This window comes from Musca domestica, unplaced genomic scaffold (genome assembly GCF_030504385.1).
Source record: "Musca domestica strain aabys unplaced genomic scaffold, Musca_domestica.polishedcontigs.V.1.1 19, whole genome shotgun sequence".
Classification (NCBI taxonomy): Eukaryota; Metazoa; Arthropoda; class Insecta; order Diptera; family Muscidae; genus Musca; species Musca domestica.
In genome coordinates, this window is record NW_026712245.1 from 11,740,341 (window position 1) to 11,763,073 (window position 22,733).

The 22,733-nt window shown below is 41.4% G+C and overlaps 2 protein-coding genes across 2 annotated transcripts; both read right to left on the reverse strand.

The window, feature by feature from the left end:
* Window positions 1-1,179: 1,179 nt before the first annotated feature.
* LOC101890193 (dynein axonemal heavy chain 2) lies at window positions 1,180-17,913 on the reverse strand. The gene is made up of 13 exons (XM_005182877.4): window positions 17,762-17,913; window positions 16,775-17,476; window positions 14,867-16,716; window positions 14,104-14,785; window positions 12,494-12,878; window positions 11,979-12,422; window positions 8,744-11,923; window positions 8,474-8,672; window positions 4,121-8,003; window positions 3,956-4,060; window positions 2,379-3,321; window positions 1,829-2,319; window positions 1,180-1,772 (listed from the first exon to the last, which is right to left on the reverse strand). Exons 1-13 carry the CDS (start codon window positions 17,832-17,834, stop codon window positions 1,225-1,227), a joined length of 13,485 nt encoding a protein of 4,494 aa, XP_005182934.3. The 5' UTR covers window positions 17,835-17,913; the 3' UTR covers window positions 1,180-1,224.
* A 1,198-nt stretch (window positions 17,914-19,111) lies between these two features.
* LOC101890537 (uncharacterized) lies at window positions 19,112-22,224 on the reverse strand. Its single transcript, XM_005182879.3, has 3 exons — window positions 21,407-22,224; window positions 21,119-21,344; window positions 19,112-19,541 (listed from the first exon to the last, which is right to left on the reverse strand). Exons 1-3 carry the CDS (start codon window positions 22,105-22,107, stop codon window positions 19,245-19,247), a joined length of 1,224 nt encoding a protein of 407 aa, XP_005182936.2. The 5' UTR covers window positions 22,108-22,224; the 3' UTR covers window positions 19,112-19,244.
* Window positions 22,225-22,733: the final 509 nt, after the last annotated feature.

Below are 22,733 nucleotides of genomic sequence, written 5' to 3' on the forward strand. Positions count from 1 at the left end.
CAATAACGTTCCTTGTTGTGTCCTTGAAAAGCATGAACATTTTCCAGAACCTAATCGAGAAATCGTCTTGACTTATGAGGCCCATTTACACCTCGCAAGCTCAATCGGAAATACGAGAGGATTCGTTGAGAAGCCTCTCCATACTCAACGTGTGAAAGTTTGGGGCATTTTATGGTCATGCGTAGTCATTGTTTCGATTCAAGATCCCAAAAATTATTCGTTATGGAATTCAAGCGTGATAGTGTGATTTCTTTATATTTGGCTGGAAAACCACATGTAGCTATCGTTAGAACACTCCAGCATTTAAATGTGAATAAATCTTTTCTTGCCTCGTACCATCGCTCGTTACCGTGATACGAGTAGCGTAGCCCGACGTCAAGGAAGTGGACGGAAGGGAACAGCAACATCAGCAGAAATGGTTCGAAAAGTATAGAAGCGACTTGATCGAAACCCGCGTCGCAGTGACCGAGAAAAGGCCCGTGAGCTGAACATATCGCAATATTCCATTCGACTAATATTGAAAAATAAGCTCAGCGTAAAGCCATTGAAATTCCAAAAAGTGCAAGAACTTACATCGCAACAGAAAGAAAATAGACTCAAGAGAGCTTCATTGGCCCTTTGAAGGCCATAATTTGTGCGAAAGGTAACCAATTCGAACAAATCCAAACTTTTTCTAAAATTTGATGCTATATTTTTGACTTTCATTCAATAAAATTTAAAAAAAAATGTAAAAATTATAGCGTTTGACTTTGTTGCAGTTTTTTATCTCACCCTGTATACATTTTTTTTGACCTTTTGTGGATAAGGTACCATTTCTCATTTCATTTGATTATGGTATCAATATTAAAATAAGTAAAAGTTATATAAATCATATAAAAGGCACCAAAAAAAACGTTCTGATATATCCCATCTTCACCCTAAGTTTTATACTGACTGAAATATTGGGATGTGCGAAGTTGTGTGAAAATCGGACAAGTTTTTTTATTTTATTGGGATAATTATTACTTTCAATGTCAAACCATTTTAGGGGAGGTACAAAGATAATTGCTCTCAGATGTAATTTTGAGAATAATCTTATAGCTGTGACCACACATAAATCTTTCGAAAATAATCCAATATTTCATTCCTTTTGATGTTAAGAAACTCTTATGCAATACCCCTATAATGAGACACCCCACACATATTCAACGCAAACATTTATTAAACAATTAACCTCAATTAAAATTATGTACTCAAACTCAACAACAATGCTGTGCCCCGTTTAATCCAGTAATCGGCAGTTTCTGATCCAGATTTCAAGTCAACAGCTATTACAAACGAACCGGCCCGTTCCGGATAATAGTAGGCGGGACACGAGTAGATTCCTTTGGTTCTCCTCTTCGTTTGTTCGACTGGCTTGAAATGTATGACCGGCATGGGGTAGACCAGTTCCATGGGTAAAGGATCGGTTAAACACTGACCCTTACGCAGCCAACCGGCACCCTCCAAAAACAAGCCACGGACATAGACACCACCACCCTCGCGCACTATACGAGCTGCTGCAGCGTCTTCCTCTACGAAAACAAAAAATTCCCAACCCAATTCATCGATGGGCGTACGACTCGAGCGAGCTGACGTTTGCAGAACTGCTGTTATGAATCCCGTGGGAAAGGTGTAGGCTGCCAACCAAAACAACGTTGGCGGTTTCAGAACCTTGGCCCACTGGGCGAAATGTTCAATGCGAAAGACCAAATCTCGGGACCACGAAGCCAATGGCTTTGTGGACTGATAACCTATTAAGAAAGAAGGATGAGCCCACAGCGCACAGAGAAAACACTTAGTCCCTTACTTTTTAACCACACCAAAGGCACCCGACCCTCGTACACCGCCTGATATATGTCTTCCAAATCGGTGCTCATCACCACCAACCCCTTTATGCCCATTTGCAAATCCCTGAGATGGATTTTGATATTCCGCAAAAGGACATTGTAACGTTCCATCTCCTGCAGCAGTACCACCTCCAATGGTGTGCGCTTCAGGCCAATTAGTTTTGCGGTTTGCTCGTAATTCAGTTCATCCGGAGTACTTGAAGCGATGTCGTGGGCCAAACGCAACACCTTTTGCTCTTTACTCTCACCCACCGATGCTGAGGATTGGACTTGCATTGAGATGAGGGTTTCGAACAGCAGACGCGTCTCTCCAATCAGGGAAGCAATATCAGCATTGGGATGTTGTCCAAAGGCCTCAGGCCTATCAAATGTAGGAAATTGCTGTATTTGATCCAGATACGACTGAACATCACCATCCGGTGGTATAAAATAATTGGGCAAAGAGGATAATCTAAAAGGGTGTTGTGGATGCGGAACACAGAAGGAAATCTCATAGAAATTCGCACTTACCTATGCTTGGACACATTTATTGTGTCGTCGCAATAGAACTGATTGATGTAGGTGGTCAATAGCCTGCGATCCCAATCGTCTGTGACATGACCACCATAATTGACGCCAGCAATTAGATATTTCAAAGCTCCCCACGGAGTGTTCTCATATTCATTCAAATACAACAGCAACAAGACCTCGGAAACCTCAAAATCCGAATCATTAAAACTATAAATGACATTCCAGCCCAGCTGCAGGAACTTCTTGCGTTCCAGGAGTATTGTGTGAAAGAAACAAAGCGAAAACAGAAGTCTCTTGTACTTCGATGCGTCATTGGCCATTTCGAAGTTGTCTTCATTGACATTATTGTATAGCCGTTTCATGTTGGCCTTAATGCCTCTGGGTGGCTCTGTGGTCATTTTAATGCTGGACTGTAGTATGGAGATGGGGAATTCGGGATGTGGACTCGAACTTAGCCACAAACGAAAGCGTTTATGCAGTTTCATAGACTGCATGGTGGCAATAATTTTATCCAGTGTCGGCATCCAGCTCAGGGACAGGTGGCAATTGGCCAGAAATACCCAGTTACCATCCCTGATGCCGTCCATTATCAATTTGGTTGCCACTGGCGCTTGTCCCTGACCCAAGCTCAGCGAAAACATGCGGGCGGACATTTTCACCTGTTCGGCCAATGTGAGCAGTGATTGGGCGGGATCCACTCCCGGAGATAAGACAAATATTAGAGGCGTCTGTGCTATGGACTCTTCAAATGTAACCTTCAAATCCAATACTGGGGGTTCCACGAACCGTGTTCCCAAGGAATTGACGATAAATTGGGTCAGACAAAATTGTATGCGATCGGGCCGAAGACATCTTACCACGCAAATTTTCTGAAAGTCTGTAAGTTTGTCGTTCCATTCACCGACCAGATCTTCCACTTCGGGATTTGTCGTGGCATACCAAACTGAGAAGGCGAACAAATAATTACGAAAGTTGCAAAGAATAGTTAAACTGAAATATAAACATTAGGGTGTCCATAATCGAAATCGAGTGAACTATTCTGTTCAGGTTAGTGGGGCTGGTAGACGAGTTAAAAACGGCTATTTGGCTCGACATGGATGCCACTTTTGTTCTATTTTTTATACCCTCAGCCATATGGCTAGAGAAGGTATATATCATTTGATATGGACAAAAACGTGTCTCATCGAAATAATGGTTTGGGCCATTTGATACCATTTGGTACCTCCCCCCCACAAAGAGCCAAATTTTATAATAAGTTATACTTCTAACTAGTAGGACATTTTAAGAAAATATAATAATAATAATCCTCTCTTTAAACCCCCTTTCGCTCTACATATTTAGCGGAGTAAAACCTAATAGCATGGGTGCCAGCTTCTGAATCCCTGCTACCTGATTATAAAGGATTAGCATCTAATATTGGTATTTTAAAATAGTTTTGCTGTTTCGCATTTTCTGGAATTTTCTCAGATTTAATTTAACACCTCTCGTCCTCTCTCTCCTTTTCTGTGTATTCCTAGTCTTACCATTACAAGTTATGCAAATACCGCATATATTTTGCCATTGCAATAACAACTCACCCTGCCACAGTTTGGCACTCTGCTCGAAAGAATCGATAATGCCATGGAAACCAGCCACTTTGTCCAATTCCGTTACATTGTCCCACGCCTGTTCACTGATCCAATCTAAAATTGAATACAAAATTATGACAGGACCACATTCCCTTGCAATAATGCATAACATACGTGGAGCAGGATTCGGTGGCTGACCTTGTTTGTCCAAAACAATGCCACCCTTCAGAATGAATTCATATTCCGCTTCGACCAACCTCCCGGCATTGGCCAAAATTTGGGCGGTCATGTGAATTGAGAACAAGAGTTTGTGTTTCTCGAAGAGGCCACGGCAGGTGTTTTTGTACACCGCATAGGTGTGATAGTCATTGATATTCATAATACGTTCGAAGACGATCTGATGCTTGGGACTGCGCTCGATGGACTGCGTGAAGAGCAGTATATAGGCCGACAGGGAGAAGACGTACATTGGATCTATCTTCGACATGTCCATGAGGACGAAGAACAAAATTGAGGCTCGCTCGGCAGCAGGTTGATACTCTTGACGCGCCGTGTCTATTTCAATCTCAGTCACTTCGGCCGTGCTCAGGGACTCCTTGACCAGTGTTGAGGTTTGCCGAGACTTCTGCAATGTGGCAAACAGCTCGTCGTCTTCCAGCAGCGATCCCCTACTCTCATTAAGCAATCTCAAAATTTCATTGTCCAAATCTATTAGAGTTCTCTTGTTGCGGGCTATAGTCACCACCAGTTCGTCCTTTTGCTCCTCCAAGGCCGGCTTCTCCTTGCGCACTATGATACCCAGTAGCTGGGTCTGCAAACCATCCTGCTTCAGGGCGAAATTGACAATTGTAGTTTTCGACGATATCTCCGGAGGGTAATGGGGATTGGTCATTTTTGTTGTTATGTACAGTCGGAAATTGTCATTGAAGGTAGAAAATTTGTCATTGAATTTGATTAGCTTCTGACCACCCTGCAGGGTATAGCTCTTGCGCAATATGGGATTAAGGGACTGATCAATGCTTTCACCCACATTCTGCAGTAGAACTGGATTGCCATTCTGCAGTGCCAACTCCAGAGTTTTCAAATAATCCAATTGCCCGCAATCGATTAGTTTCAAATCATTCTTCTCTTCGTAATTTTTTATCCAAGAGTTGGCTTGCATTTGCGGATCAATAATTAGAGGCCAACGACTGCCCCGAGTCACAATGACACCATTCTCGGTGCTAAAATCATCAGCAGGCAAGCCCTGAATATTCCACTCACGAATAGTAACTGCATCGGAGAGAAAACCCGTGATCTTCAGGTCTTCGGTGGCTGGTATTAACTTTTCCTTGATGAGCAGAGCCCATCGTTCCAAAAGAATCTCACGATATTTGGTGTCGAATGGACCCAAGTAGGACATAAAGGCGGTGGATATAAGACAATCCCCGGGCAGCTTTTCGAATTGTTTATCCAGCTGGGCGACTGTTTCAATCCAGCGCTCCCGTTCACCCGACAGAGATTCCACCAAGATGATGGCTCTCTCCAGTTGTTTTCTCAGGCGTTCCTCCTTCAAACGAAGCTCATTCAGAAGATCTGTTTTCTCTTTCAACTTCCTATAGAGTTCGGCCAGTTGTGCGTTTAACTCCTCCAGTTTCTTTCTGGCTGCAGCTAGCTGTGCTTGCTTCTCTGCCAACGAACGCATCGCATTATCCAACTTCTCCTGCTTGGGCGCCACTATGCGATAAACTTTACCATAGTTTTCAATTGCTATTATCCACTGCATTAAAGACTTGCAAGCTAAAGACACCACGGCGACCTTGTCCGGTTCCAACTCGGGATTTTTTGTATACAAGGCAATGCGTTTCAAGGTTTTATCCGATATATTGTCGCGATCAAAGTTTTTGAGATCATTGAGAAACGTTGCTTCGCCCAACACCTTCTTCGCATTCTCCCATGTAGGTTCTTTGCCAATTAATATCAGAACAGCTTCCATTACCTTTTCGATCTTCATGGGTGGACGTCCGTATGACTTGACCTCAGCCACATCTTTTTTGTTGAGAGCATCTAGAGCCTTGACAGCGGCATCCACCATTGGCATAACAACATCTAGATCAGCCTTGGCGGTGGCTGCCAAATCTAAGCAGATCACCTCATCACGTCGAATGATAACTGCCTCGGCATCCACTTTCTCTTTTTGCTCTGTCGCCTCCGTCTTTTGCTCCTCAATAATGGCGATGAACTCTTCGCACTCCACCGCCAACATTTTCACCTGTTCCGAACTCACTTTCAGCTCTTCGGACATCACAGTCACCTTTTCCTGAGTTTCGGCTATTTTCGAAAGGCCATTGCGTAACTTGTTGGCACTGGATGATATTTCAAAGCGCTTGCTTTGCAGAAGCTCCTTGAAACCGCTTACCAGCTGCAAATAATTTAAAGACGTCACGTAGTTTTGCCGTTTCACCTCTAAGAGCATCATCTGAGAGATTTCCGTGACGCTGGAGTGTATGACTGAAAAGGCATAGGCCACATCCCTTTGCAGTGTCTCCTCGGTGCTCATTACTAAATTGTCACGATGTTTTTCATCTTCTCTGCCGGGCACTGGCACGTTAATTTTGAATTCTGATAGGAACTTGGCTGCGACTTCCAACAATGCTTCCTGAGGCCATAATCTAAACCAATTCGGTGTGGTGTTGTTAATCAGGGCCGGATATTGGCGAATATAGGATCGAAAAGCCTCCCCGATGGGACTCATGGCCAGGGCAATATGCATGTTGTCCCGTACATTTTGCATGAAGAAATTGTACAAGGCTTCCGTGGTTAGTTGGATTCCCGCCTTCTTTGCCGGCCTTTCCAATTCAGTCTTTAGTTCCTCAAATTCATCCGCCTTGAAGAGATTTATTTCGCCGGTGCTCAGCATATTATTGAGGATTTCTAAGAAGGTATCTTCGACCACCTGCTCGCCGCTGAAGATGAAAACTGTTGCCCTCTGTTTCACCCCAGTCACTTTGTATAGGTTCTTCAGGTCCTCCTTAAATTCCTGTGTCTTGTACTTTTTAGTCACCTCAATTTGAAATACACCCATCTCCAGAATAAAGGCTGCCAACTTGACCAATACCTGTCTACCGGAACCACCAATGCCAATGTTTAAAACATGGCCCCGGGGTTGTGATATGACCCGGACAATCCGGCAGACATGTTCGATAGCCTCTTTGAAGAAGACCAAATTCATGCGAGCCATGCCAGGGAAATTGTTGTACTCCATCAACTGGTCATTGATGTATGAACGCAAGTTGTCTGCGTTCAGGTCCTCGTAGAAGCCTTGCATACTCATAAACTCACCGAAAATCGGCACAACTTTATTGGGGCACAAACTGTGAAAGGTGACCTCCATGTGTTTTCCCAGGACATCATTAATCTCGTTGACAAACCAATCGTAGTCGTTGTCATCCACCAGCCGATCACAGAACACCCGAAAACACTCGTGTATCCACAGCCTCAGAAATTGGGCCTTCTTCACCAGCACCTCGGAATTGGCTCGTAGCAAACCCTGGAATACCTTGGATATATCACGCAGATTGAACAGATAATGAGACCTGTTCGGAGTGGGTAGCATTTTTGAGACCACATCGTTGTAGAGGTGGATGGTGGCCGCAGAGATGCGATGCCACAGTTCGCGCACCTCATTGGCGAATGGTTGCAACTTCTGACGTATCATCGTTCCGAAAATACGCATTATCACAGCCTCGGTGGGAAAGGTCATGTTCAAAAGGAAAAATCGACTCATGGTGCGCGACGATATCACTTGGCGACCACCGCCAGGAGGACCCATGGCTGCCATTAGCAGAGTGTTGGTGACATAGATCTTCTGCTGGTTTCTTCGATTGAACCAGTATTTGTAGTCAATCCATTGCCGTATCAACTCCAATGGAGGCTGTGATCCGTACACATCCTTAGCGGGCATATTAAAGTCATCCATAAAGCAGATCATTTTCTTGCCACCAATCGGAACGAAATGCGTCTTTGTTCTTTTCTCGGTGCGATTTTCAATGGATTCCTGTAAACCGGCAGCGGTGGTCTGTAAATAAGAGGATAGGGGTCTTTTGGTTCTTTTATTTAAAATTTTTGTTATCCGTAGCACTGACTAAGACCTTATATACAGACAATTCAAGGACTACAAAAAATCTTAATCCGAAATGTAACCAAATGTGGGGGAGGGGGAACTTGCCCCATTATTTAGGTTACTTTGCGGTATAAACTTTTCAAAAACAGATACCTGTGTCTCCTATTTTTAGCTCTACTTTCATAATCTGCTGCATTTTTGGTGTAATTAATAAAGTGAATTTTGTCGCACAGTGTAATTTTGTGTTATAAGGCCCAACAAGTGAAATGAAAAATTTTATAAGGAAATCGTTTTCATTTCAAATTTTCATAGAACAAGCGTCTAACCCCAGAGGTATTGGATAACAGCGCATGCGCAAATCCACATGCGCATTTAATAATCTCCCAACTTTTGTTGATTAGTTCAACGAACAACGCTGCACTTACCTGGGCCGATATATTGATGGAGAGGACAGTAAATTTTGTCTTGTCACAGGACTCCATTACACTGACGGCCGTTGAGGTTTTGCCCGTGCCAACATTGCCAACCATCAGTACCGGATGATTGTCTTGCAAAAGTTTTGAAACCAAATACTCATAACGAACTGTGTCCACGGTGGGAACAATGATTTTGTAAAACGGTTCCCTAGCAGAAGAAGAATATCAAGAAAGGCACATTTTAACAACACCCACTCCCTCCCCCACCCCTCTACTTACTCTTCGTTAAATCTCCATGTGTCGGACAGTTTGCTATCCCAGGGCAGAAAACACCTCTGCACTGGATCAACGTAATAATCATAAATGGTGTCCTTGATGGGGAAACAGCTGTCCAACTCTCTTATGTAGGCATCTTGCCGCAAGCGTCCCCGTTCATCGACAGTGCCGCAGACGGACCAAACCAAACAGAACATGAACCATAATTTACACATGGTCTCCAGCAACTCTTCGTTGCCCACAACAATGCCATTTTGTTTGGTGGCGAATCCTTCGAGGAGGTGACACATCGACATCACCACATTCAGTTCGTTGGTCTTGACAATTTCCTTGCACTCGGAGTTCTTGAATGTCAGAACTTTGTCCAAGAACTCATCGAAGTACTGGCGGATATACTTGACATATTCGGGGGGTTTCTGTCGCTGTAGCCATGACTCGACAAAGGGTCTCCACCCCCAATCACGATAATCATTGTAGACCATACCACAGCGGGACACTGTGGCAGGTGAGGCCACTGCCAGGTCGGCCACCTCGAACAGCAACGACACCTGGGCCGGCATGGTTATGCGCTCACTGTTGACCAGCGTCAGTATCTTGTTGTCATCCATTACGGAATTCATATTTTCTATCCACACAGCATCAACGGGACCATCGAATAGCAGCCACTTCTGAGTTGGATCTTCGTCGGCGCATATGATGCGCATTATCGAACTTAGAACACCATCCAACCATTCTCCCGTCGCCAAGTTGTACTCTCCATAGAGTTCGGCTAAATTGAGAGCCTTGGGATTGACAGGATGTACCGCCACTGCCGGCCAACCGGTTTTCTTTTGGGAATTCATACGTCCGAAGGCACCCTGCAAGCATTTCCAAGTAACCGACTTCGCCGTGTTAGTATCGCCAATAATCATCGTAGAGTGTCTCGAATTCTTGGTCTCATACAACTCGATTACCTTCTTCACAGCACTTGGTATGACTTGCAGTCCGTTTGCCAGCAGCTCATCCTCAATGGCTGTTTGGAAATCGCTGTAGTCTATCAGGGGCACTTCCACTCCGGGGAATATATCCGACATTATGCCATTGAAGAGTGGCAAATCATTGGCCGTCAAGCGGGCCACATTCATATCGCGCATGGCCAAGTAGACCACCTCCTCTTCGCTGGCATGAGGCAATTGACGTCTCTTGCGTCCCGCATAGCGCAGCAGAGCTACCATTGAACGCAAACCGAAATCATAGTGGTATTGCTTGGACAGCTGCTGCTTGGCCAATTCGTACAGAGTGTAGACCTTGCGGGCCAAACTTCGGGTGTTGGTGAAACCGTCAGAATACAGGGTGTTCTCGGCTATAATTACATTGTCGGGCACCATCATAGAAATCGGTCGAAACATGGACTTCAAATTGTCAGGCAACTCAGTACGGCCGGCATAGCCCGGATTCATGGTGATAAAGAGTCCCACAGTCGGAACCAGTTTTATCTTTTGACCCTCGAAGACGAATTCACTCAGTTTGGCAGACAGTGCCGACAAAATCGACATAATTTGTTGGGCCACCACTGACAGCACTTCGATGTTTATGCGATTGAACTCATCGAAACAGCCCCAGGAACCGGTCTGAGCCAAACCGGAAAAATTCTTGCCAATGCTTTTGAAATCTAAGCCCTCCGAACAATTGGTGACAATGACCCACATACCCAGGGCCTTCCCCAAATCTTTTACCGTCTCCGTTTTACCAGTGCCTGCAGGTCCCTTGGGACTGCCGCCACGATACAAATGCAAAGCCGTTGTCAGCGTAATGTAGCATCGATCGGTGAGAGGAGTTATCACCAATCGGCCTGAATTGCCAATGTACTCATATCCGTACCAGTGCTCAGTGTTCGTCTGTCGTATGACGCACGATTCCGACTCACGATGCCAATAGAAACGCAGCTGGGAGAACCACTCAAAGTGCGACACATCCTTGCAATTGGTTTTGTACATCCTCTCAATGACATCTCGTCCATGTATTTCGACCGTGATCAGAGTGTTCACCTTGAGGCGCATTATCCTATTCAAATCTTTGCGAGACATCTCCGAGAGTTTGCCCAGATTTTTACTCTGCTTGCGCTTCAGCTTGCGCAGGGGTTTCTTTTGATCGACCATTTTACAGTGGACCAGGCTGCGCGTACACTCCGTGGTCCATTGGATTAGACATGTAGTATTAACCAGTTGGCCCGGCCACAACGACAGCCACTTCTCCCGATTCGATGCGAGCTTTCGCAGCGAGGCTCTGGTCAGCTTCAACTGTTCCCGCATTACAGCAAACATATAATCCTGAACCATTGTCAGCCATTTCTCAGAGGGACCATCTATGTAAATGACATGGAGGAATTCCACATACTCTCCGTCGTCTGAATACATGCCCAGAGCTTGCCAGCGATTCATGGCCTTGCCAACTCGTCTCAACTCCAGCTTAACCAGGTTATCGAATAGCTTTTTCAAATGGATTTGCACCAAATCCGGCCGCTTGTTGTTGCCCAGAATTTCCAAAAGATCGTCATTGGAAATGAAATAGAAACGGGGAAATAGTTGCCTCTTCCGTTCCAGATATATTTCCAATGCCCTCTGTATAGCCTCCAAACGTTCGTCCATTTTCTGAAAACGGTTGAGCAAAAAGGGAGGAGCCTTCAAATGGGTAGCTCTTAAAGCTGTCTTGGCCTCAAACATTTTCGACGACAGCAGTGAAAATTCATCGGTTATGGCAGCGAACCGGGTCGCCTCACTTGGTAGTTGTTTACGTATGTCTTCCCCCGAAAATATGTTCTCCAGATACAACCACTGGCGTTGCACCTGCAATGCTTTTTCCAAAGTCTCCGAGATGTAGGATAAGGTTTTCTCCCAATAATCCACCACCGCGGCGAAAGGTTCAACAAACCTGGTGGATTTCATGGCTGAAATCTGGACCATATGTTCCTCCAGCAGTTGGCTGCACTCATCCACGCTCTTGATTTTGTAGATGCCATCTCGGTATGGCGTCATTTCAAAGGCTTGTTTCCGCCAAATGCTGGCAATATTTTTAATTCCATTTTCGATTTGCAACTCCATGGTGGCGGCATTCGATATGTCTTGAATATCCTCGGAATAGGCTTGAAAATCCAATGCGATAATTAATTCCAATGTGAATTTCTCCGAATTTTCATCGAAGTCCCTGGAAAAACAGATGATGAAAAAAGCCATCCCTTAGGGTAGAATATTTAACCTACACTTGCATCAGCTCCCTAACGCGATCCCAATGCCTGGGGCGCATACAAGGATTTTTCAGAGCCGTTATCAAGGGCAGTGTCCTGCGAAAACTATCCAAATTCTTGGTGGTCGTAATCAGCATATCCCAATTACGTGGATAGTACTTCTTGTTCAGGGCGCTAAATTCCTTGTACAGACCCAAGGCTGTGTCCTCCATGAGGTCAATGTTAATTTTCCAAAAATTGCCCACACGCCACTCATTCCAAGCATTCTGCCATTCCAAGATGAGTTCCCAAATGTTTTGCACAATTTTCACTTCCCCATCTAATTTTTTCAGGTCCATATTTTCCGGCTGATTGATGCGAAAAATCGCCAAATCATTGATAAGACTTTCTTCGAATTTGAAACAAGCGGCCACTTTATCGGATATAATTTTCAGATATTTCAATGCTATTTTGGGATTTCTAAAGGCGAAGGGAGGGAAGGGAAATTAGGAAGATGAAGGGGAGGGGGCATGTGATGGAGAAGGTATTACGTTTGTGAGGAGGTGGGTAATTTAAGCATAAAGTCAGCCAGAAACTCCTTCATGATGGCACGGAATTTATCTGCTTGTTGCAGCAGATTCGCCTTGAATTCCTCTTTGGTGTTGTCCAACATTTCTCCGGCCTCTCCCAGTTTCTTGAGATATGTTTCCCACGTGGGCTGCAGATTAACCACCAATAACCGGGTATTTTCCACAATGTCGATTTGATATTTGTCTAAAACTTTGAAAAGTTCCAAAATTTCGGGGAATTCGTCCTGTTTTAAGGGTGCTTCCGTTCGCAGGCGATTAAATAGTTCAGTTGCTTCACGGGCCTCTTTCAATGTTCGTGGTACCACACTAATTCGTTTCTCATTGCGTTTGACATAGCGATAGACACCTGTAATTCAGCAAGAACAATAACAAAAATGACAGCATTATTTTTCAGATGTCTATATAGCTCCATATTTTCCTATGGCCCCCACGTAACGGTACCCTCTTGTATTCGGCATTCTGGTAATTTTTTTTTAACAAGGTTGTTTAAAATCCGGTACTTAAGGTTCGTTATTGGTTTTAATTCCTGTACCACTGATATTGGTTCACGTTTTGCTATAGCATAGCGAACACGATACGTGGATTTTAAAGGAATATTTTTTAAAGACGAAGAGACTATAATACGTGGATTTTTAAAGGAATATTTTTTAAAGACGAAGAGACTATAATACGTGGATTTTTAAAGGAATATTTTTTAAAGACGAAGAGACTATAATACGTGGATTTTTAAAGGAATATTTTTCAAGCGCCCACAGAAGGACCAACAGAACGTTGAACGTGGATTTTTAAAGGAATATTTTTCAAGGACCAAGAGATTAGATTTTTTTTCAAGCAACTGCAATCCATCGAACTTGGGATTTTAAAGGACCAACAGATTTTTAAAAGAATATTTTTTCAGGACCAACAGGCCACCAAACTTGGATTTTTAAAGAAAATAATTTGTCAAGCACCAAATCAAACTTTGATTTTTAAAGGAATATTTTTTCAAGGTCCATCAGACCACGGAATGGGGATTATTAAAGGAATATTTTTCAAGGCCAACAGATCATCAAACTTCGTTTTTAAAGGATTTTTTATTTCAAGTGCGCACAGATCACCAAACATGGATTTTTAAAGGAATATTATTTTCAAAGGATTTTTTTTAAAGGACCAACAGAACGCGGAACGTGAATTTTTAAAGGAATATTTTTCAAGGACCAACAAACCACCAAACCTGGATTTGTAAAAGAAAAGGACCAACTTCGATTTTTAAAGGATTATTTTCAAGGACCAACGTAAATAAATAGTTTTTCAAGGACTAATAGACCGCCAGATTTGTGCTATTGGACTCTATGCTGCTGAAAATTATTTCAATCAAATTTTCAAAGAAATTACTTTGACCAAAACATAAAAAGCTACTGGACCGGTACTTAGGTTCACTTCATAGGTAAACATTTATTACGTTCCAGCGTTAACTTCCACTCATGGGTACTTTTATACCAAAACGACCCTATTTTTGATTTGACTGGTTTCAAAGTTCTAACTACTAAACATAATTTTGTAAATTAATTTAGATATGCATTCTCACTCACTTTTAATCCGCGAAGTTGCTCGTTTCGTAAGCAACTTCACATTCAATAGCTGCCAGCGTTCTATGTAATCCATGATGGTGTTTTTCAAGGCCGTTTGATTTACCATTATAAAGTAGACATTGACAATGGCATCTTTCATGGCGATCAACTCCGCCTGGGAGCTGTACGATTCAATGCTGTCCTCAAAAATGTCGGCGGTTTGGTCGGTATCCTCAATACGCTTTACAAACGCCGCTTCGCTGCACTCCCAAATGTCGCTGCAACCTGTCCAATTGTGCACAAATTTATCGATTTCCTCTTTGCTGTAATCAACTTCGATGCTAATTTTCTCTTGGATATCGGCTATGATAGCATCCTCCATCATTAGCTTAGCAAAGGGTTGTCGACAAAGCTCACGGGGCATTTCCAATTTCTGGGCTATTCTCGGTATAGCTTCTAAGCTGCTGTGAATTCGACTTAGCATGCCCATCATTAATGTTTCAATGGTCGCCATGGTGGGACTGAGACTTAGCTTTTGGTCTTGAATATCTATGGAAATAATAATTATGGGAGCGGGATTTATGTCGCCCTCCGAGCGTAAAGCAAAATACACATTGTTCAAAGAGTTGCGAGCACAAATTAGCAAAGCCTCCGCCAGCATATCTTCGAAACGATGTACATACTTATACCATTCTGCCGTCATCTGAAAAAGGAAATGCAGATAAATATTCATCTATCTTTATCAAAAATCTCAAGGCGAACACGAAACCAACTCCCCACTCACATCTTCAATGACATTTTGAAATTCCTTAAAGACCGCATAAAGCAAATCGATTATCGTGTTGAAGAGATTCAAAATTTGATTGGTTGCTCGTCGATTGTAAGCATTGACATTTGCCTCGAACGAAGACAACTCCACGGCTCCGGGTAGGGTGAACTTAACCAAAGGTGTATCGCATATTTGCTCGCATATCTTGGCAATGTGACGGTTGGCGCGTTTATAGATATCTAAAGACTCCTGCAAGCGATTGGTGTGCTTGGCACAATCGGCTATATAGGCATCACTTAACTCGCCGCCCCATGTCAGTTTGAATAGGCCCGGAGCTATTTTGCGATCACATGACTGTATGAGGGCCCTGAAGAGTTTTCGCTCCTCCTCGGATAGGGCCGATAAGATGCGATTGTAATCGAGACACACAGCTATGACACTGTTGTAGACAAACTGCAGGGTGGCATATTTCTCATAGAGCTTTTTAATCGTTCCGGGAATCTGGAAACCCATTTGCTCAAAATGTTGGGCCTGTTGGCAAATACTCAACACGGAACGATCCATATTGCACTCCAAGAGTCCCTTCTTGGCTTTACTGCGCACAAGCAGGGTACGATCCAAACGGCTCAGCAGATTGCCACTGCCACAGCTTCGGACCCATTCTTCAAATGACTTTTTCATTTCTTTTTCGAAATCCCTCTTCAAGTTGTCGAATTTTGCCAAAGTGGAAGCTGCTTCAGGAACCGCTGGTAACCACTCGGAATTCTTGAGACGATCCCTTAACCACTGCAAACGTTCCATATTTATGCGATAACTCACCGCTCTCGAGGCGTAGTAATTAAGCCAAGATTCATGAAGCTTAACCCGATCCATTAGAGCCCGAACGGTGCTCTCCATTTCCTTGACAAACATTGTCCAAACTTCGCTGACCATGCCGAGATAGGTTTTACGAATGGAACTCCTGTAGGAGTAAAAGAGTACTGCATGTAATACCTCCAGGGCCTCCTCAATGTTGCAAACTCTTTGGAATGCACTCGCCATCAGACGTTGCACGGTCTCCTCTAGGCTCTGGACTGTTTTGCGATATTTTAGCACTTCCTCGTACCAAATATTCTTGTGGACGTTAAGAATCAAATCTTTCGAATCGCTTTTCAGCAGCTCCAAGGTCTGACGAAACTCAGTTTCCATTCTCTCCGCGGTCTGTTCAAACTCTCCACCATTTGTTCCCCCAAAACGGGGTTTGGGTATCTCGTCGCTCTCATCCAAACGGGCAAAGACAATCATTGACTCACAAATATCGATTAAATCATGCAGTCGCTCTATGAAGGCATCGACATGGTTGAAAATCATCGCATTGTCCAGATCCCATCCGGCGTTAGGTTGTTTCTGAGCCAAGTCCTTGGACATGCGTTCGTATATCAGTTTGTACGACAAACAGCAGTCCACGGACATGTTGCACATCCGAATGCCAAATCGGGAATTGCCCTGCAGTATTTTGTCCACATCCGTCTTCGATACACAGAAGCGGATAATTTGATTGCTAACATCGCGGAAGAGATTCGTTATCAGGTCCTTGCGATTATAGAAGGGAGAGTTGAGCCAAATGTAGCGAATAAAGTTCACAATACGTGGCAAAACGCCAGGCACCGTTGCAGGACTGTCACACTTGTCAATGCGTGAGCAGGGCTCGATCAGCAAATGCAGATATTTGATGTTGGACTTGGCCTCCGTCATTTCCAAACGACACTCCGCTATGAGTTCATCGATTTGCTTGATATAGACGGAGTGGGAAGTGCGCAGTACGTTAATGATATTCTGGACATCCAATTGATCCAATTGCGTGTTGATGCCATGTAACACTTCGTCTGAAACCAGAATTGACCATTAAATTACCATTGCATCATTCCCGTTAGAAATACTCACATCGGTAAAGCCAAAATTCATATTCCTCCTCGGGAACTACTAGATCGTGCGGCACCACCAGCACCTTGTCCGACAATAACGAACGTATCTGGGTTGTCCAAAAAACCACAATCGATTCCATATTCTTCACAAATTCTCTGTCGTGAGCCACATTCTCCCGGGCCATCTGCTGCACCACATATGGCACATACAGAATTGTCAGTCCGGCCATTTTCGAATTGAGATTGGTGAGGTAACCCAATAACTTGTCCATAGCTTGGGCGAATCGTGATTTCACATTTTCATTCCAGTCCGAATAGTTGCGAAAGACCGGGGCATAGACCAATTGCAGGACCCTTAGCAAACAGCCATCAACATCTTCGTGGACAGTGCCAAAGTTGACTTCATCATGGAATCCTTCCACAGAGAAAATGTGATTTGGTGTACGACTGAAATAGCTTAGATCTGAGACAGGCGTAAGGGGAAAGCCCAGACAGGCAGTCAACTTATTGCCATCGTAGAAGAGCGTCACCAGCACCTCATTGACCTCCAACAGCCAACGTCTCAAAACATCCAATGTCTCTTCCCTCCAATCTCGATGATCCAAAGCGAAAAGCATGCACATGCGTTGCATATAATCGACCAGTTTGATCAACTCTTCGTCCGTGTATGTCGGCCGGGGTATTTCCGGAGTTTGTGGTAACTGCTCCTTTACGTTTTCATCTGTGGCGGAGAGTTAATAAGGAGTATTCAAAAAATGACATTATTATATGATTTAATTTTTGTGTTTTGAATTGTTAAGGTTAAGATTCTTACTGATATGAAATTTGCCAATGAAATGTCTTTTTTCATTGCAAATTTCAGATCATTGAGCTCATCTCTTAAGTGAAATAAACAAATAAAATGTTAATATATATACACATTACTAATTCACAAATTAATAAAAGGTAATAATGGGTGGGGAAAGTTTGCGAAGAATTCAGAATTGTATAAATGTCTCGAACTTACCTTCCTCGCCAGACGAGCAATAACTGCTTAGCTGATCCCATTGATCCCCAGCGCCGTTATTTTGATCCGTCATTTTTTCTTCTAATTTAAATTGGAGTCGCTTCTTGCGTTCTTGTTCTTTTGAAAATTATTTTTTTTGTATTGAAAATAACCACATGAAAATGTGTGACAATTATTATTTGACTCAAGTTTTTTCTTTATTTTTGACGGTTAGTACAAGGCCTATTTTTTTTATTGCCATAGCATATTGAGAGATTGTTAACATTTTGTTTTGACATAAAACAAGTTGTCATAGAAATATATATTTTTTTCATTTATTAGCAACAGGCTAAAATTTTAAAAATAATGAAGTCTAACAGTGCAATGAAACTGGTGACATCTATTGTTGTTTTAATATAAAGATAGCGAAGGCGTGTTCAATAAGCACTACATTACAACGGGTATGCCATCTAGTATTAGATAGTAAGGTATTGATAATTTTGTACAGTTTAAAAACTGTACAAGCAAATATCATATCAAAGACATAAAGTAAAAAAGACCTCACATTTTAGTGTTGCTATGTTTAAGTAGGTGGCGCTAGTTGTATAAAAAATTGTCACCCTATCCTCATATATTTCATAGAAATCGAAGCACTTCGTTATATTTATTTCAGATGTAGATAAGGTGCGTATCTATATATATACAATTGCAAAAATATTTAAATATAAGATTGATATAGATATACACATAATGTTTGGCCGATGAAAGAAAACGTGTATCTTTTTCTGCGTTATTCTTTAAAAACAAATTTACATTACTACTCTGCCTGGGACACCCAAGAAAGAGGTTTGAGTTTGAAAACCTTCAAACTGCTGTTATTTCTAAGCCACTCTTCCGACAGCTGTTAAGATTATTCCAGTGAGAGCTCATTTATTTTTTACAAGGGTACAAAAGCATTTTGGCGCGAATTTTTCAGAAAAAATATGTTATTCGTGATGGAATTCAAGCGGGATAGAAAATTGTGTATGCAGGGCCAGTTCTTGGCATAGCCCCGATATAAGGGTACCTCCTTGTAATCAGTATTTTAATGATTTTAGCTAGACTAGCCACCGTATTTTTTTCATGTTTCGTATTTGAATATTGTAATGCTTACGACAAATAATGCCTATGCAGGTTTTCGTATAGACCCCAATATAACTGCTACATTTTTAAGATCGTAAGAGAATTTTTAACGGATTTTATTTATTTTTTTTGACAATTTCCAAATTCATTCCAAATTATGAAGGATATTCAAAGTTTTTTACTTTTTATAATTCGGATTTCATAACAACGTATCGTTACTTTTTTGTGAAATATAAACTGAGTGTAAGGTATTATCTATAATTAAAGATTTGTATTTGCACACAATGAATAACATACAAATATAAATTCGAAATAAAAATTGTCATAAATAAATATTTTGTAAATATGAATTAGTTTTTAAAATAAATTACTTCTTAAAAAATTAATGTAGGGCAATTTCATCTCTCCGGTTTTCATCAGTCAAATATTGGCACGCATTTCCACAGTTCTGATCCATTTCGAGGTCACAGCAACAAATACATGGTTCAACATCTGATCCAACATTGGCCATATCAGAATCGATGGAAACTGCTTCTTCGAGGGTTACGCACCTCACTTTGGGAGGGCACTTGACAACGACTAATGCATTACCATCATCGTCAAAAGATGATTCCAGTTCGCAGTAGCTATGAAATCGACTTTTAAACATAAAATATTTAGTGAGGCAGCAAATTAATAACTGAAAAGAGAACGAAAACAATTGTGGGTAATGGAAACGTTTCCATATTTAGAATACACTCAACATTTAAATGGAACAGTTGCAATTACTTAAATCTGCCGTGTCGTTTTTGTTTGTTTTTGCAAAAATTTTATTTTCTTAAAAAAAAAAGTTAAATTTAAAAAAAATTGATCGAAATTAATTTAATAATATCAGCTTATTAATCTAAAATGAGCATACAGAAATTAATTTCGATGGAAATTTTTTCGATTTCGAATTTGAGAGTTTTGCCCAAGTTGACGGAGTTTGGGCAAACTCTAATTTTCCAAATATTCTAAAAGCTTTTGTTATTGTCTGAACTGTGTTTTCCAAGTGTAAGAATATTTACAATATTTGTCCAATTATAAGAATAACATAGCTTAGCCAACTAGAGTTTCAAAAAAAAAAAAAAAAAAAAAAAACAAGTAAAAAAGCAACTAAATTCGGCCGGGCCGAACTTTTAATACCCTCCACCATTTGGTAGGAACTTGAAAAATTTCAAAAAACTTCCGTAAACTACCCCTTGGATGAAAAATGATATATGGAGACTATACGAAACTGCTTATAAAATTTTTTGTCAAAGGCTGTAGTACTAATTACGAACTTCAAATGCCAAATTTATAACAATACCGATGACTAATGTCGCTAAAATCATCAAAATACCGAATATCGGGATGTACAGTTGTATGGGGATATACGAAAACGTGAATCTACATACGATTTTTTTGTCATAGGCTGTAGTACCTATTACGAACTTTAAATACGAAATTTGTTACAATTTCGGTGAATAATGTCGCACAAATCGTAAAAGTACCGAGATTGGCAGGTATCGTCATATGGCGACTATACGAAGACTTGGACCTTCATACAAAAATGTTTGTCGTAGGTTGTAGTACCCATTACGAACTTCAAATACGAAATTTGAAATAATTCCTGTAGTGTCGCTGAAATCATCAAAACACCGAATATCGGGAGGTACCGTTATTTGGGGGCAATACGAAAACGTGAACCTGCGTACAAAAATTTTTGTCATAGGCTGTAGTACCTATTACGAACATAAAATATGAAATTTGAAATGACTCCGATAAATACTGTCGCTAAACTCATGAAAATACAGAATAACAGAGGTACCGTTATATGGAGGCTATACGAAAACGTCGACCGACATGGCCCATTTACGAACTTAACCTGCTTCCTGGTAAACTATGCATGTAAGCATAATTTTATCAGATCGTCTTAGAATTTTACGCTGTTCCAGATTATAAATATTTCGAGGAATTACAAAAGGAATGACAAAGTTAATATACCCTCCATAGGATGGTGGAGGGAATAACAAGAAAAGCCACAATTGAGAATTTCATTGACATTTTTAAGCCGTACAATAGTATTTGGTTAAACAATGCCATTTGTTGTGAGAAGCTAGAGAATTTATAGAAAACCGATACCCACCAAATTGGTTCAAATTTTATAATAATACCAAAATTTAAAGAATATTGAAATATAGTAACTGCGCAATAATGTGGGAGTTAAAAATTAAGGGAAAAATAATTTTAACTCACATCTATTAGTACAGCTGCTGATACCAAAACCATCAGGATATGCATTGCATACCACAAATATTCCTTGAAGAGCGGTAGACAAGGTTTTGTGTTGATTTCTGTGAAATTCAAATGCGACATGCTAGATATACTACCGTCATCGGTATCATCACTGCGAGGAAGATAGTTCTGATAGCACGACAAGCTGTTATGTTTACAGCAAGCATATGGAGCCAAAATTCGCAATCTAAAAACACAAATATTAACATAAATATGAGGCTGTAATATAAGACCAAATAGTATGCCAACCCAATATCATCACCACCATCAACGTCTTCAATTGATAAACTTGGATTTTCATATGAGATCGACAATTCCGTTGATTCGTGATTGCCTTGTGGCTCCTTTCGTACACAGTCAGTTATTATTCTGGATTCTTTAGAATTGTGTTTGAAACGGCCTCCATTATATAGCCTAGAATCTTTCGATAGTTTAACGGTCGTCTTAGGCATCCATGTGGCATGCATCCAATCATCATATCCCTCGACACCACAACACTCATTATTATACTGTATCTCATCCCAAAGAAACTTCCAGGCTGGACTTGTGTAATACACCTCCATGCCGTGGAACAGCATCAGCGATACATTCGCACCCAGAATTTCTGGCATATCAAGCAGACACCACATTGTCACACAGCCACCAACAATAATAATACAACAAAACACCGACCACACCATCAAAAGGAATTGAATGCTGCGCGAGTATCTTCGCGTCCATATAGTTCTCCACATCGAAAGACTACATAGGTATGTTGCAATCAGTTGGAAGCCCATTATATACAAATTGACTAATGTTGAGAACAATAAACGTTTCTCCGTGGGCGCCATAAATGACCCCAACACATTTTGATACGCCGCCGTTATCGTTACAATGGCAATGCCAAGCTTGATCTCTAGTACTAATAAAATATTGACAATTAAGCGAAAATGTCGAAAGGGTTCACGCATTTGTCCATTGTTTTCTTTTCGAAATTCGGTTTATATGATTTTTAAGGAATATAACGAATATTTATGATGTCAAAAGTACTTGTGTAATAGGTGAGGTCGAACATGGGATGGTTGATAACTTTTCTACAAAAATATACCTCGACGTAAATTCTGTTTCTTCCCTCAAGCAATCTTATTGCAAAAAATTATGGTCCACAAAATGCAAATTTTTATTAATATTTTGAATTTGTTTAAACAGTTCAAAACAAAATCCATGGTGGAAATACCAGGTAGCAACATAGGCGAAAATTACAACAAAGCAACTTTTTTGGAAACTTGATATATCAAAGTTGTAGTCAGGGCAAATTGATTTGAAGTACAAAATTTGGGGCAAATTATTTTTCCAATCAAAATATTGAATTAAAAATTTTCAAAATTGTTGTTTTTTCTATTACAAAAGCAAATATTCAAAACTTCCAACATCGATTGAAAGTAATGCTGAAGCCGCTGCATCTTGGTTTGATTATAGCACGTTCAATACAACATTTTTGAAAATCACAGAGACTGGAAATGGAGTGATCGTAGTCTCCAGCGGGCCAACGAAGGACATTTGAGGTAATATAAGTCCAATCGTTGTTATCTCTTCA

Excerpts from the sequence above, each read along its gene's own strand:
- LOC101890193 (XM_005182877.4), bottom strand. The coding sequence starts at position 17,834 with ATGACGGATCAAAATAACGGCGCTGGGGATCAATGGGATCAGCTAAGC. Across the intron at positions 14,786-14,866 it reads TTCAAAATGTCATTGAAGAT|ATGACGGCAGAATGGTATAA; the intron begins GTGAGTGGGGAG and ends TTCCTTTTTCAG. Across the intron at positions 12,879-14,103 it reads AGCAACTTCGCGGATTAAAA|GTGTCTATCGCTATGTCAAA; the intron begins GTGAGTGAGAAT and ends GCTGAATTACAG.
- LOC101890537 (XM_005182879.3), bottom strand. The coding sequence starts at position 22,107 with ATGCGTGAACCCTTTCGACATTTTCGCTTAATTGTCAATATTTTATTA. Across the intron at positions 21,345-21,406 it reads GATGGTGGTGATGATATTGG|ATTGCGAATTTTGGCTCCAT; the intron begins GTTGGCATACTA and ends TTGTGTTTTTAG. Across the intron at positions 19,542-21,118 it reads CAGCAGCTGTACTAATAGAT|TTATTAATTTGCTGCCTCAC; the intron begins GTGAGTTAAAAT and ends TTCTCTTTTCAG.